General features: G+C 41.7%; 1 protein-coding gene across 1 annotated transcript in view; it reads left to right on the plus strand.

Annotated features, from left to right (window-relative positions):
- Positions 1-2,827: 2,827 nt before the first annotated feature.
- The window catches only part of LOC122790540 (vomeronasal type-2 receptor 26-like), a 57,717-nt gene continuing 43,203 nt past the window's right edge, over positions 2,828-17,341 (plus strand). The window contains exon 1 of the mRNA XM_044058089.1: positions 2,828-2,947. Within this exon, the coding sequence (XP_043914024.1) occupies positions 2,828-2,947 (120 nt within the window). The remainder of the gene's footprint in view (positions 2,948-17,341) is intronic.

A 17,341-nucleotide genomic window follows, 5' to 3' on the forward strand; every position in this document is an offset into this window, starting at 1 on the left:
ATGGATACAGAGCCCTCCACCAGTCAACACAGCTACACTCACATGAGGACTCAGAAGAGGACCCCCTGGTGAGGTCCCCGTAGGCAGACATAAGTGTGCCCAGTACTCCCTGGCATTGGCTAAGGGACAACACATAGCACATTCACTGACACCTTACTCCTACTCACATACATATATTAAAATGGCTGATGCCAGGCAACCCACACAACCTGTACCTATCCATGTATTGGCTGTGTACTGCTTGCATCACAAAAAGTCAGCCCTGAACTACAGTTCTGTCAACTGCTGCATTCACAAGGTAAGTCTCTAACCTACACACTAATTGTAAGGATTACTATAATAAGGTATTTTATGTATGGATCTGCTGCTGTTATGCAAGTTAATATAGTGGGCTATTTGGTCAGATTTAACATCCACATGAGACTACAGGTACCCAGTCCAATAGTATGTGTTCCTTAATATTCATTAGGCCTCATTTTGAGTGAAGTGCAGTACTGTAGAAACAGGGGTGAATGTTAATGTCTGTAGCATACAAAATCCTGGACTGGAGTATAGGTAGGTGTGGCCTGGAGTCACATAAGTACTGACAGTCCCACTGGGCATGCCCGTACACTAAGCAAACATGAGCACAATTCTGTTGCTCCTTCATTGAAATTACCTGTTATGTGTAAATGTCTATACATGCAGACATATATGTATACATACCAGTCTGTTACTATCTCTCTCTCACATGCATAGTATATCTATCACTATGTAGTGTCAGATATTTACCGATATGTATAGCTATATATATATATATATATATATATATATATATATATATATATTAAAATGACGCATAGACTCCCCCCCATACATCTACATAACACATATACATATCATGCACACACAGCTACATTTATATATACATTCCTGTTACACACAGAAATATGTGTGTGTATGGCTGCATTGTCCAACATACCCTAATAATGGTGAGTAAATCTGCACTATCACACACTCATACTGTTGCTCAAAGGATCCAAACTAAGGGTGCAACAGTACATAATCCACTTACCTACAGAACTCTATGCCTTCTGTATGTCACCACATATACACAAGAGAGAAGGTGGTGTAAAGTATAATAGTGTCAATGCACATATGCACAGGGCACATTGTCCCTGCCCACAGTTCCGGCTATCTAACTGCAAGCAGCCACATATGGCCATACTGGTAACTGTACACACACATAGCTAGGATAACAACAGTTATCTCACTGTTAGGATACTAGATGCAGATAACAGTATGAGGCAATATCACTCTGTAGGCCACAGATACTGCTCAACAGAAACCTAGTTTGTGTAATCTACAAGTACTGTGCCTACAATCCCATATACAATACACTTAACCTGTGGTGCATGTGATAAGCACTGTGATCTATAGTGTATAAGCCTAGATAAGTAGGGGTTCTAATCTCACTCCAACCCACTGTGTGTGTGTGTGTGTGGGGGGGGGTTATGGGTGTATACACCCCTGAAAAACAATGAATATGCCCTCATGGGCTATTCAGCTGAATACTGATGCATGTTTTGGGCCCATAACTTGCTGCTGGCTTCCAAACTGGCCTCTTCCATAAGGCCTGATGGTGTCAGCCACCTTAAGACTACCAGCTGACACTGCAGTTTCATACATAAGCCATGGTGCATGTGATAAGTACTGTCATCTGTAATATATATGCCTAGATAGGTATGGTTCTAATCTCATTCCATCACACTTGGTGTGTGCGCGCGCGCGTGTGTGTGTGTGTGTGTGTGTGTGTGTGTGTGTGTGTGTGTGTGTGTGTGTGTGTGTGTGTATATACCCTTGCAAAACAATGGACATGCCCTCACAGGCTATCCAGCTACAATGGTTATGCACTTATTGAGCCTGTAATGTGCTGACTTCCAAACTGGCCTCTTCCACAAGGCCTGATGATGTCAGCTACCTTAAGACTACCAGCTGACAGTGTTGCATCAGACTCAAGCTGTGGTGCATGCAATAAGTGCTATGATCTATAGTATATAAGACTAGATAGGTAGGGGTTCTAATGTCACTCTGCTCAACTTGGTATGTGTGCATATCTATACTGCATAAGTATGATAACCATTGTAAACTAGACATAAATAGGGTTTTGCATAGTTTTATTTGTAGTGGGTGATGTGGTCCCCCACAACAAGGCTTGCTGATATCAACAAGCATTATATATATTCTAAACTGATGACATGAGGTGTGTTGCATGCATTGGGTACTGTGATCTGTACCAGTACATAGGTAAGTGTTTTAATCTACATACAGCCAACTTGCATTACATGTGTGCCTTGGTGTGTCCTGTATGTAGTGAGTGGAAGTGGTGCTAGCCTGAATGTGGCCATGTTTGTGTGTGAGGCTGTTACAGTATTATACATCATGTTATGGAGCGATAGGACATGTGAACTTAACTAGCATAATGGTCATATAGCTCTCACAATCAGAGACATCTTTACACCCCTAAGTACAGGATGAGCACATATTGCCCCAGTAAAAGAGGGACTCAGGCAGATGACATGTGTTGAGATGACGGTCACCCAGCCAATCATACAGATGGCATGTGCTGAGCAGCACTGAGGTGTTCTGTGCACCATTAGGCTAAGACTGTTTAAAGGGTAGACAAATGTCTACCAGAAACATGTAGTAGTAATGTCACATAGTAGGTTAATGTCCTTACAGTGAGTCATCCATCTATTATGCTCCCTACAGATAGGCAGCATATGCACTCCAGCAGGGTCACACCTTGTCCTGTATGCAAGGCACAGATCACCTACGAGTAGTCTATATGCCACAGGTGGCAATGACAATCATTGCAGATGATCAGCAGGGAGCACATACTGAAGATGTGAAGTGGCCTGATGAGGGACCATACTGTTGTGTGCAAGTGCCAGTACAGCTTGGTAAGGTACGTCAACAAATGGCCATTGTACTCAGATATTGGCATGCTGAGGGAAGAGTATGTGGAGGTTATGAGTATGGCACCTACTGGTGACTGTGGCCTCAGCTATGCCATATGATTCCTGCCATACCACTGTAGAGACATGGTGATCTGAGGCACATTAGGTGTAAACCTGTGTGGCCATATCTGTGTGCCCACTTTTCAACCATGAGTATGGACATCACATGTTGGGATTGCTGTGCTACTAACCAGGGACATATGTCTACCTGATGGAAATGATACTACATATGTATTCTCTCAGAGTGTATGGCCACTAATATGTCATCAGGCATGTGTTTGTAATATCCTCTTGCAGGATATTGAAATAACACCAAGAGTCTATGAGTTCTCACAGTTAGCAGGCAGCAGCCAACAATGTCAGCCACAGTCATTCAGTACTTGTGTGTACTGTGGTGACATGCAGTCCAAGCAGAAGAAGACGCAGGACTGCACCCTATTGAGCACTGCTGCTTACAGTTGGAGTTGGATGTCCCTATGTTGCACATGTCTGCCATCAATGGGCCACTTATTGACCCTTACCATGTCAGTATCATGGATGCCTGAGTGGGTGTTTTGTACATGTTGCCTGAATGGGTGGTATAGTCAGATGGCTTGGCTCAGTCTGGGGGTTGTAAGACCTGATGTACCCTCACCCACGTTCTTGCTGACTGTCTCAGAAATGTCCACCATATGTAGCAGTCATGCACCCCCTGTCACACTTCCAAAGTGTGTACACTCAACTGTGTTTACACCAGATATATGTGTGCTGATCCTCTCCATGATGACCACCCTAATGGGCATACAGATATGAATATTTACACAAAGAGTTGCATAGTTGTGTTGGTCTGCAGAAGCACCACCTCTGTACAAGGGCAGAACAGGTGCTGTAGTCCACTCAGTTGGTGTGCAGATCCACCATCCTTGGCCTGACAAGGTACATGTGTATATTAGGGCAGCATGCCATGCTTGAAACTGTGTACATCATGTTCAGAGTGGTATGTCAGCAAGTGTATAGGCAGGTGTCTGAGAGTGATACCTTGGAAACATAACAGTGGGACACCTATGCTGCATTGATGCCACTCACCAGTGGGATTCACCATCTGCCAGTAATGACATGCCTCTTCTAGGTATTCCCACTCTGCAGTCACAGCCACTGTTAGTGACCTCTGACTGTTACATTAGCAGGTTGTTGCTTACAAAAAGACATCACTGACTCCCACACAGACCCATCAGTTATCCAGGCTGGCCTATTACACAGTCAGTTATTGTCTGAGCCACTGAAACAGATGACATGCCAACCACTGCACGATACTACTCTGTGGGATATTATCCACACCAGCACAATAGTGTAGTGTCCACACACCACACACACACTTGAGCCATTACACATGAAGGTATGGACACAGAGTGCTGTACTCTTTGATGGTCATTGTTCATTAGGATGTGGGGATGGATTCACTGCTGTTACACCTGACAAGGTTTGGATGTAAATATCAGACTGTTGATGTATACTGAATGTGGCAGCTAGAACAGCTATCACTGTGTGCAATGGCACCCTTGCCATGTTACCACAAAAGCATATCATACAACTGTAGCAGACACACTGGTGCCATGGTACACCAATACACAGTGCAGATAACATGTCCTATGGAGTCCATGTCATGACTGTACAAATGTAGTCCATCTCCTAAATGTTTTGAAGGGAATGTGCATGTCCCCATACAGGGAGGTATCAGATCCCATGATGTACCTCCCATGTTGTCATGACAGGAGTAACACATGCCTCACATGTTCTACACACCTATAACATCAAAGTGGTATATATAGTACACAGTGGGGAGACTGCTATGTAACACAGACAGTATACCCTACATGAAACAGGCCCCCCATGCATGTAAAGTACACATCTGCTGTGACACACATCATATGCAGGTTACACAGTGGGATGCAGAACATGACAATCTTAACTGATGTTGACCAACTGTCTGAACCGGGCACAGGATATTTGTAGATAGGTCAGCTCCATCAAGTGACACGTATCAAGGGTAGCAGGCCTTATTACAAATTATGAATGCATGAGCATGCTGACTGCCATCATTGTCCTTGTTAGACTGTCATACACATATGAACCTATGGAGCCATGCATGTATAATGCTGTACCATGCTGAATTTATATTTCTGCTGTGCTGCCCTGCCACCCTGTGCTGCTTTACTGCCACCATGTGTCCATATGTCATTCCATCAGACACCTGGAACAGAAACATACACAGGTCCATGACATACCTGTCATTGTGTAACAATACCACCAGTACAACATCATACAACATAAAGTACACAAAAGTATGTTGCATATTCATAACACATGCCAGCAGACAGTATATGTTGGTGACCATTACAAGTGGCATAGAAAACAATATTGCATTACACAAGTACATGTCAAGTGATATAGTCACCCTGTGCATTAGACACATTGCTTCATTCCCCTGGGTGTTGTGTGGTGTTGCTGGAGACCTAGGCTTGCCCAAACTGTTAACAGCATGTGTGTGAGTCAGGAAGGGGACCAGGTTAGATGCACCATGGAGAGGTGCCATGTGTGTCTGTAGGTGACCTGCATATGACAATGGTGTGTGATTGTGTGCATGTACACAGTCAAGCTCAGTGCAAGCCCTACATGTGTGTATTTTGGACAGCTTTGGACTGTACATGGTAAAGTTGACAGTTCACCTTCTTAGGTCCTGAGCACGGGGACTGGCTCTGCCAGGAGTTGCATTGGTGCCACCATACGCAAGGTCAGATGAGGTGCTAGTACCTGAGGGTGACTTCTGTCTGCTGGGACTGTGTCCCCCCACTGGACCACCCAGGACCGCAAGCCCATGGCCTGCCATGTTGTGGTGTGGACAGCACACTCCCCTCTGTAGTGCTGGATGTACTATCACTACTGGAGCATAACTGTGCACAGCCATGTGGACTCTCAGCATATGGTGTTGCTGACCTACATCCATGGATCTGATGCCCAACTCCAACCAGATGTTTCAGCACAGATAATGTGCAGTCCAAGACAGACATTGTCTCAGCCCACTGTCCTCTGCATCAGTGATTCATTCCAGGGTGTCCCGAATGTGTGGAGTCAGTCGTGGATGTCAGACTGTGCTGCATCCATAACACTAAGCATACATTTGGTGTTCCATTCAGAATGTGCCTGTGCCTTCATGATGGCCTGAAACATGTACTGAGTGACCTGTGATGTGACACCTGCAACAGTTGGTGGACAGACAGCAGTCCTCCTATGAGCACTCCTGTAAATCCTCCTGTGTGAGACCTCACCAGCTGTCTGGCTATGGCCTCTGTGTACACTCACTGGAGCCATATTTGCCACACTTTCCTGTTCAATGTCTCCACCCTCTGACTATCCAATATCTGTGGCCTCTGGGGACTGGGTATGTGTGGACATATTGACTGTGTGTGGTGACAATGGGAGTAGAAGAGGGAAGTCAACCTCTGGTTACAGATTCAGCCCCTGACAACTCCACCTGTGCCTCACTGTGGCCACCATCATCATCAGAGTCGGAACAGACACTGACATCAAGTTGTGTGGGGGGAGACCCCAACCTCCCCATTCACCTGTGAAAACCAAGACAAAAGCAGTACATTACTACCTGCACTATTATGTATGGAAAATCCACAAAGACTCATAATAATGAGGATCCACAACTGCATTACCAGTCTCACTTCTTCTCATCTCTGCTTTCATGCACAACAGACTTCCTCAGAACAAACACATGTGACTCAAGGCTTTATAACAAGCACATCAGGTAAATAAAGTGAAACTTGACCAGGACAATTTACCTTTTAGTTATTCAATATGACACTATGCTTGATAAAACAACACATAAAACCCAATGCACCTATCTTAACAAATATATACAAATACAAGATTCAGTGCCTAAGGTATGTAAAATCAACCTTTTGGTTTTTAAAAGGCATGTCAGATTAATTGCCTCATGTAATCCAGGAGGCTTATTCACTCTTAACTATAATTGAAAAAGTGAAAACAAACTGCTGCTGAACCAAAAACCAAGAAAAAACAGACTGGATCAGTGAAATCGGAAAGCCACAAAGTCCACTCAGCGATGTTTAGCCTTAACGCACCTTTTATTACAAAACAAGCAATGTTTTCGCTACAACCCCTGCTGTAGCTTCCTCAGAGTACAAAATAAAATCTGAAACAGTTTATTTTTAAACATAAAAGCGCGCCAAACAATGAGGCAGCGCTACATTGTTAAAGGTACAGAGAGTGTAAACAAAACCACATATTTTCTTATGAATCTAAAACATGTCCTACCAGAAAACATTTTTGGAACTAAGCCATTTAATTAAAACCTGATTCGGGCAGCTAGAATGTGTAGCACCATGGAACTATTTAATAAGGAATGTACATTACTCTTTGATATGTTTTCAAATCGGGACTACCCAGTTGACTTATTGGAAGATCTTATTATAGAAGTCACCACCAAAAGACAGAAGGGCTTTTACAAACCCTTACTTTCCAATACGCTAAGACATTCTGGGGATGTTTCTATAACTGAAGATCTAGTTTTAACACTACCTTCCTCCCCCTTTTGTGACTTAGAAACAGTCTCCAGTAACAAACAAAACAACTTCTCCCTTAGTTTTATTTCAGTGTACAATATGGATTCTAGGATGATTAATTCCATTCTATTCAAAAATTGGTATCATATCTCTAGCCACAGTGGCTTAAGGGAAAAACTTGGGGAAAAACCATTAATAGTCTATAGGAGGGGTAAAAATTTAAAAAACTTCTTGGAATCTAAAAAACATCTTGATTTCCATTCACGGCAGAAAGGCAGTTTTCCATGTGGTAACTGTAACTTCTGTAAATATATTAAAACAGGGTACACACAGACTGTTAATGGCAAAAAGATCATTTGCCACCACAAGGTCAATTGCAACACGAAATCTTTGGTTTACTTAGCACAATGTGTCTGCTGCCCAGCTTACTACATAGGGAAAACTGAGCAAAAATTCAAAGAGAGAATTTATCAGCATACTTATGCAATTAAAAAAGGCAAAGATGACAACGCGCTCTCTAAACACATCACACTTAATAAAGACCATAGTTTCCTTTTCTCTGCTATTGACTACGTCCCTTATAATATTAGAGGTGGTCCTGCCTCTATTATCTTGGAAACAAAAGAACTAGAGTGGCAACTAAAACTTGATGCATTCCAACCACCTGGACTCAATGATAATTGTAATATCTCCTGTTTATTAAAACTAAAGAGCTACTTGAGATAATACCTTTCCGGTGTTTAGTTTTCCTAATATTACACTTACATGTTTTGGAGTTCGGGTTACATCTTAGGGACTGACTTTCTTAGTGTTCTCCCCATGACAATATGACTCACACCTGAGTTCCATTTTTATTATTCCTTGTCCTATAATCCAGGGAGGATATTTTTTATCCAATAACCTAGTTTTTTTTCTCTCAGGGATTCTTTCATTCCCATGCATTTTTATGCCCTTGCCCCTTGGGGCTCACGTCCCCATAGGTAGAATATATGGGGACATTTCGGCCCGGTGGGATTGGATAGGTTCTACACATTTTGCTTCAGCAAGAACCGCAAGGATCTGAGGACTCCTTCTGCTGGACTGTCATAGTTTTTTTTGTTCCGGACATCGTGCGGTTCATTCGCTCAACCTGGATCACTTTTCTTGTTTCTAATTGGGTGTTTTCAGACCACAGTCTGTATGACGTAATTTTTTTAGCCCCTACATTAGGGGATGACTTGACGTAATTACGCCTCTAGCTGTCTTGCACAAAATGGTTCTGACATCTTAAGGGTGTTTGTACCTCCTGTAACCTGGTACGGAATCAAAGGGGTAAGGGGATTTTATCTAACGTTGGATTTTAAAACCCTAAAATAGTTTGACTTGCAACCTCTGATATACACCAGATTTGCATTGAAGTGACTTTTTGGTTACACGCCAAGTGTTTTGTTTAGCTCGGTCATTACAATTTTTTCTGATGTTCATGGCATTCATGGTTTACATATGAATTAACAGGATGACTTTACAATTGTTGTTGGACCTTCTTTTCCGGTAATGTACCTAGTTGGGTTGTGATAAGCGTGGTGGACTTCTTGACTGCTCCTCGCAGGACTGACTTCTTGGCCTCAGTTCTTGCTTAGACTAAGTCCAGATCATGACATTTTATCCCCACGCTTAACAGTTTTCTTTGCTTTGTTCTCACCATGATTGGGATCGTTTTACTTATAATAAGGAGTTGCATAGGTACACTCTTAGAGATAGAACACTTCTCAATATTTTAAATATTTCCAATATCCTAAGGTTGGTTACATAGGACATAATTCTCTTTGGCTAAGCGGGGCAGATTTAACTTACTTAGTAGTCGCTGACTCTGCCTTGTGCAGTACTTAGTGAATTTCAATGAGCTGGTTCAGCGACACCTAAACATGTAGGATTTTTGCCCTGCCAGTACCAAGTTTAGTTTGGATCGGTTGTGTCGTTGACGATGGTTCTATGTTCTACACTTATTATTCATTTAGGGCTTATGGTACATGCAAGCTCCGACCGGATGGTTTCCGGATGTTTTGTCAATGCTTTTTATTCTCACTACTTTATTTTTTTAATTCCCTTAATAACTATAAGGTTTTAATTAAATGGCTTAGTTCCAAAAATGTTTTCTGGTAGGACATGTTTTAGATTCATAAGAAAATATGTGGTTTTGTTTACACTCTCTGTACCTTTAACAATGTAGCGCTGCCTCATTGTTTGGCGCGCTTTTATGTTTAAAAAGAAACTGTTTCAGATTTTATTTTGTACTCTGAGGAAGCTACAGCAGGGGTTGTAGCGAAAACGTTGCTTGTTTTGTAATAAAAGGTGCGTTAAGACTAAACATCGCTGAGTGGACTTTGTGGCTTTCCGATTTCACTGATCCAGTCTTATAATTGAAAAAGTGTTTGTTTTCATTCACCTACACTCCTGTAATTATGCAGTCTAGGAACCTTAGGTAAGTGCTCCTGAATGGAACATACAAACATTCTACTCTGGTTACACACAAAATTAAGTGTACATAGGGCATTGTTCTGTCCCCTAACTTTAATAGCATATATATATGTTCTGTAACAAAGCAGTATCCAGCTTACCAGGAAAAGGACCACGGCCTTGGACAACACCTAATGGACATGTAAAAGGTAACAGTGAGGTAACGTCAGTACCACTGCATGTTGCAGCATAACAAGATAATACATGCATATACCTCACTTGTACATTAGCTACTGTGTTACTTGATGTATTGGTAACATTCTGAGTATGAGTGTACAACTGAGCTTAAACCCTACCTCCCAAAACACATACACCTGACACCTATGTAAAGGTATGTACAGCCTAGCAGAATGACTACTACAGTATTATAATGGTAATCACAGTAAGCTTAGCTGCATGCTACACTGCTGTGGATACAGTGGCACCCACCTCTATGATGTATGGTGTGATGGATGCCTGGGAGCTGTCGTGTGTCCCTAGGTTCACCAGGAATTCCTCAGTGGCTGAGAGTGGTTGTTCTGCTGCAGGCCCTCCACCAGTGATAGCACAATCTCTGGCTACATCAGCTGCCCTTCATCGTGCAGCATTCACCATGTCTGAAGCATGGTGTCGAACTTGCTCATATGCCCTGACCTGGTGGCCAGTGGCATTCACATCCCAGACAAGGTCTATCCACATTGCAGCCTGCTGTTCCCTGTTATGCCTCCCCCTGGATAGCAGGATGTGATGATGCTGCTATAGTCCTTCAAGTATTAGTTCATTCTCTGCATCTGAGAAGGGGACATGGTGTCTATGGTACATTTCATTATTCCTGAAAGAAAACAAAAGAGAAGCACATAACAGGAGCAGATACATAAACATCCACTGTGTATAGATACAGCAATAACAAAATGTCCAGCACTATCCACTGCTTGCTCACACATGTCATATCCCACAGTGTGACAACATACTATGTGTGTGGATACAACCGTGATAGTATCAATGAGAAATTCTGCTGTATGATCATACACCCAACACTCCGGTCCACTTTGGTGTGTCCCCTAAGGCAAACCACCCAATAATATGTCATAAGACCAGTGCCATATGAATAGTAGTGTCCTATTACAACAACTATATCGGGACAGTCCAACAAGACTAGTGTACTACAATGACAAATGGCAATGCAACCCTGATGTATTTTACGACCCTATAGGTAAAAGACAGCAGGATATCAATGACATGTCATTACCACAGGTCTATGACAGGCTTACTGCTGTAATCCCTATTCCCCATACATCTATCCTCCCATGTGCATCCTGTTATATGCAAAAAACAGTTACATACCTGGTGGAGTGCAGTACTCTGTTGACATGTGCATCTAGTAATGTTTCACAAAGGTGTGCTCTGTGTGTGGAAAGTTTCATACAGAATACTTCCCCATAGCCAGCTGTTTGCATTTTTAAAATGCTTCTCATTAGCAGGTAATTGCCTTTAAACCAAGCTGTGGCTTTGATATGCTAACTGCAGCCAACACAGCTGAATTGCACTATCATTAGCCAATGGCATGGTACCACTGTGCAATATATAGGGGATTCATGTAGACCAGGGCCCCTTTCTTAGCCATTGAGATGGACATTACTGGGGTGAGGAGACTACATCATTGTAGATGGTAGGTCTGTAGCAAAAACTTTTACTTAGAGCTGTGTATACCACAGGCTGCAGGTGATGCTGCAGGAAATAGACATAGGTAGAGTGTTTGAACACTTTGGAGGACAACAAACTGTGGTTGTACTTGTGTCAGCTGTGTCAACCTTGTTGTAGAGGCAGAGCCAGGGTGAGGGTACCCTTTACACTCCATTTAAGGCATCTGTTTATGGTATATATGTTCAGGAACTGTGTCAATAACACAGTACTAGGCGATATGTAGTTAGGCTATATGGATGTGTGAAGTGTCTCCCATTAGTTGCTGTCTTCACAATAATGTAATTTAAATGCAACACAACACTCAATTTGAACCCAGGACTGTGTGTGGCAAAATGTACTGCATGCAAAGCATTTAACAGACTGAATTACTGTGACATTGCTAATGCAGGTGGATTTGTGAGATATCTGTGCACACATACAGGCTGTCACAAACATTTTCTACATCCATCAGTATGTGCATGAATTTATTTGGATGTATTTCTGCCCCAGGGTCGCAGTTGTACCTGTACTTTGCCATTGATGCCTTAGGAGGTGTCTTTCTACATGTTGCTGATAAGTGAGCACATTTACCTGCTATGGCAGGCCTCACTTACAACTATAATCATGTCTTTGGCTGTCTAGTGGTGTACTATTGCACCAGAGTCCAAGGTACACACTCCTTTTTTTTCATGATTTTTTATTCCAGTTTGCATGGTGGGGCATGGCGTGGAGCTCCACTGAAACATGCCTAATGACTGTAACTGGTAATTACGTATGTTTTGTTTAAACTACCTGCTTTAATAAAGAGTTGCATGGCATGGTCGGTTAATGCAATGTGCTGTATATGTGATGGGCTCAGGTTTGATATACTGCAGCAGTGTTTACTTTGTACATGTGTCTTAGAATGTGATAAACACATACATTTATTATAGCTCTATTTAGTTAAGCTAAGTGAAGCTGCGTGACATGGCATGTTGTGCAGTACCGTACTATAAAATATAAAGAAAAGAAAAAAGGGGAGATAGGAAAGTGGTGAAATGGGGACAAGCAGGGGGAAAACATAATCAAAGGCAGGAAAGGATGTACAGGAAGAGTGTAGGAAAGAACCATAGATATCCATTTCTTGTACAGCAACAGCTGTATATTTTGTCAGAATTTGTACATGACTTTGAACTCTCCACCCTAGAGAAAGGGGTGAGGACAACATAGCTGCATTGTCAAACCAATTGGACTAAATTACATGTGTCCAGTAGGTGTGTGTGAAATGGAGAGCTATGTATGGGATGATATTTGTTTGGGGACAGGTGCCTACTTTTTAAGGTGAGAATGGAATGTTGGGAAAGGGACATAGATACAGGTGGAGGAGGTAAGTTGGGTAGGTGAGGATGCATTTGCAAACAGACAGGACAGACAAGACAGCAGATGGGGCGGTTTATAACACATGAAGGGGTGAACACCTTGGATAGGGAGGATGTTGGGAATCTGAGTCCCATGTGCCTCCAGACAGCAGCGACATGACTCACATCCCACCAATGGGACTGTTGGCACTGCTTCCTCACTGCCCTGAGGGTGAGTGTGCTGAAGGCTGGGCACCAGGGCAAGGCTGCCCCACCAGGTTGGTCAGCATGTCCTCAATCCAGTGCAGGTGGTGGTCATAGCCATGGTGGACTATCCTGTATACCAAGATGGCAGCTCAGCCTGAGTGACAACTCCAACTCTGCCACCGCTCCTAGAGGGGGAGGCCCATCCCTGTCTCATGGGGGCAGTACTACCTGATACTGCAGGTACTGCAGGGGCAGCAAAGGCGGCACCACCAGTCTTGGTCCCAGATGTGCTGAGACCTGGTGCCACAGCCAGTTGAGGCAAGGTAGGGGGATCAGCCTGAACTGGCCTACCTTGATGTGCTGTGGTAAATGAAGTATAGTAGTAAGTTAAGGTTAGCAATAACCAAACCATTGTTAGTATTAACAGAATGGAACATCATATTTATTAATCCAAATACATATTAATGTATATTATATGCAACACAACATTAAGTAACATAACAGTCAATATGGTAACAGCATGCCAGCACGAAGTAAACCATAAGGCCATAAAACAGTTAGTTTACCAAAATATGTTAATACTAAATCATAATAAAACATAACAATAATCAGCCACATTTTCCAAAATATAGTTAAACAAATTATGTTAATATTAAATTATAATAATGCATAGCAATAATGAATAAATTAAGATAAGGGGTTGGGGAGAGAGAGAAAACATTCCATTAATGATGTTGCAGATATCCCTGAAAACACTAGTAATACATACTTCTACAGGTGTGTAGTGTCAGTTGTGATTACAGTGACTACAATTCTCCTATAGCTGTTGTAGCACGTACATACCTCTCAAGCTGATATTAAGGGCCAAGCACTAACAAATACAGGTACACAACTACACAGAACAGTTTCACATAATATGAACTACCAAGGTGTTCTGTAAATGGATTTGGTAATACATTGCATTCCATGTAATAATTTATCTGGTAATCATGTGACAGATTGATTAGGCAGTTTTATGTACATTAAGAGAAATTGTGACACTTGAGATGCATGTTTATGTACAGTAGCTAAACTAGACAGCTGTCATGCCTTAGTTGGTAGGCATGGGAGTAGAACCTAATAGCTGTGACTGCAGGGGATATCTGCAAATAACATAATAATTGACTGCAGCTACTTAATACAGGCATGCAAGGGATACAGCCATACTAGGATTACACAGATTTATGTATGAATCAACAATGCTGATGGAGACCTTCTTGGTATTGATTTTAACATTCTGTGAAATCTAAACATAATATCTGCTCATAATATGGGCTATCTCACCCATATACCTTTTGTTCCTGGGGATAGAGATAGAGAAAATGTGAGCATTATGCGACCGATACTGAAAATTTATTGCTACATACCACTGGATTCGAACCCAGGACTGTATGTGACAAAATGTACTGTGTACAAGGAATTTATCAGACTGAGCTACTGAGTCACTACTGACTGCTGACTGACTGATACTGGCCTGAAAATAACCTTGAACCATACTATGAATTGAGCAATACAAGTTACAGGGCATTATTTGGCACTCTAATACTATTACAGTGTTATTCTAGACTGCAGTGACAGTAGAACACACATGCATGGACTACAACCATACTGCATATATTAATACAACTTTATTTCAGAATTGACAATGCTGGTGAATACTTTTTATTCTTATTTGTTTGAAATATCTGTAAAGTCCACACACAATATCTGCCAATGGAGTGGGCTACCTTACCCATATACCTTTATTACCTGAAGTCTGAGGAAGAGAAATCATTAATCCGATATTGGCCTGAAGACAGCCTTGGCGAGTACTATAAGCAATACAGTTTGCAGGACATTAGACTTGCATTCTACAGCTATTACAGTGTTATACTTGACTGCAGCAACCTTACCATACAGAATCAATGCATACAGCTCTACTGTAATGGTTATGACAACACAATCCTGCTGTACACCATTTTGCTTACTGTAATTGGTATTGTTTATTGTTTTTACTGAACTACAGTTGTTATTGTTCATTTATTGCACTACAGCTCTAATTGCTCATGTATTGCACTACAGATTTTCCTGTGTATACGTTATTGCAGTAAATGCTTTACTCATTCTTGCCTCTTGCACTACAGTTAGCATAATACATCCATATTCAATACACTCACGGTGCAACGATGGGACTCGACATTGCGAGCCCTCTCAGCTGTAACTGTTGGGAGAGAAGCACACCATTATGCCTAATAGTTTTGCAGACATCCAGTAGCATTTTGTTAAGACAGTGGAAAACATACTGATATACTTGTGGGGCATTCCCTGCTCTTGCTTCTTGGACTCAAGTGTCCAAGGTTCCCTTCTTTCTTCTTCTCAGGTCATCATGGTGGTGATGACATTGCTCACCTGTGTGGGGGATACCAGTAACACTGGCGAGTTCCCTGGCCAATTGGTCCCAGGCCTCTGCCTTACACTCCGAACCCTGGATACCACCTTGCATCAGCCTGGCTCCATGGTTTTTTTTTTACCAGGAGCCCAACCATGACCCTGGACTCCCAAATACCCCACTTCTGTGCCTGAAAACACACAACTTCAACAGAACTGCTTGACATATCAACAGTCGATTGAACTCCAATGAATGTTGCAGAATTCCCACCTATTGTACTTAATATAGACTGTTTTCCCACCCTTACACATCATTTTCCACCAATGAAAAAAGTGCTGCATCCCTTAGCAGCGGGCAAATGAGCTAAGCAGAGCTGAGCATCATGAAAACTCGCACAGTCATGGTTTTAGTAAAGTTTAGTACCACAAACACATTAGCAGCCGTTGTCATGTTTATGTGGTGCTTAGCATGGTCGAGCAGAGCTCAGCTAAGCTCAGCAGAGTGTAGCAGTGCCATATTTTACAATTTTGTTATTAAATTATACAAAAATAGTACAATACATTGCAGCCATGTTTTGCCTACTATGGACTCATACCCAGGACCTATTACACATAAAGCTGTATTTCTAACTATTTAGCTTCTTGGATATTATGAAAACTAGTATACCTTCACATATACTACTAAGCCACCTGTAAGTGATGCTGAGCACCACACCATGCTGCACAAACACACATAAACAAACCTGTAAATAAATAATTAATTGCATCTGGTTTCTATTTTTAGATGTCTGGCAAGTGTTGGCTATATATGTATAAGTGGTACTTGGTTCCATGGAGCTCCACATTGCTCAAATGGCAATTCTAAAAAAAAAAAATCAAATAAATAAATTAATTATGATAATTAGTTACATCCAATTTTTTAGATGTGTAGCGGGTGTCAGCTATCTATATGTGAGCACTGCTTGGCATTGCTGTGCTCCACACCGTGCCATGCAAACATGCTGTAAAATAAAATTAAAACAAACCTTAAATATTACACATTTAACAGAATTTACAGTATTTCAACAGTGGTGGGGTGCATTAATGGGGGCCTCACCCTTTACTTAACATTTGACCAGGCATCCACAACCATGGATAGCCTCTACACATCTCCCTACACCCATTCAATATCCATGTTCCTATGCTCTCCCTCTGCAATACACCATCATTATTATGCATGGTGAGCTGCTGAGGGGGGGGGGACCGTGGCCATGTACACTGATACATTCCATGTAGGTTCTATGAGGTACCTACACAGAGTTTATTAAATCCTGGGGTAAGTCTAAAACTCAAATGTGTGCCATTGTTTATTAACTCACAAATATACCAAAATGTGTAGCAAAATCAGCTACATTCTACAAAATCAGGGACAGTTAAGAGCATCTATGTAGTACCACATACACAAACACACATATATTCTGTGTGTATATATATATATATATATATATATATATATATATATATATATATATATATAGATATACACACACACACACACACACACACACACACACACACACACACACACACACACACACACTTAAAAAAAACTTTTCTAGTCCTACATTCTGGATCAAAGGCACACATATTGTGTTTAAAAATATACATATGCAGTATTTATAAT

The sequence above is a fragment of the Protopterus annectens genome, chromosome 16.part0, assembly GCF_019279795.1.
Source record: "Protopterus annectens isolate FY-2018-M chromosome 16.part0, PAN1.0, whole genome shotgun sequence".
NCBI lineage: Eukaryota > Metazoa > Chordata > Ceratodontiformes > Protopteridae > Protopterus > Protopterus annectens.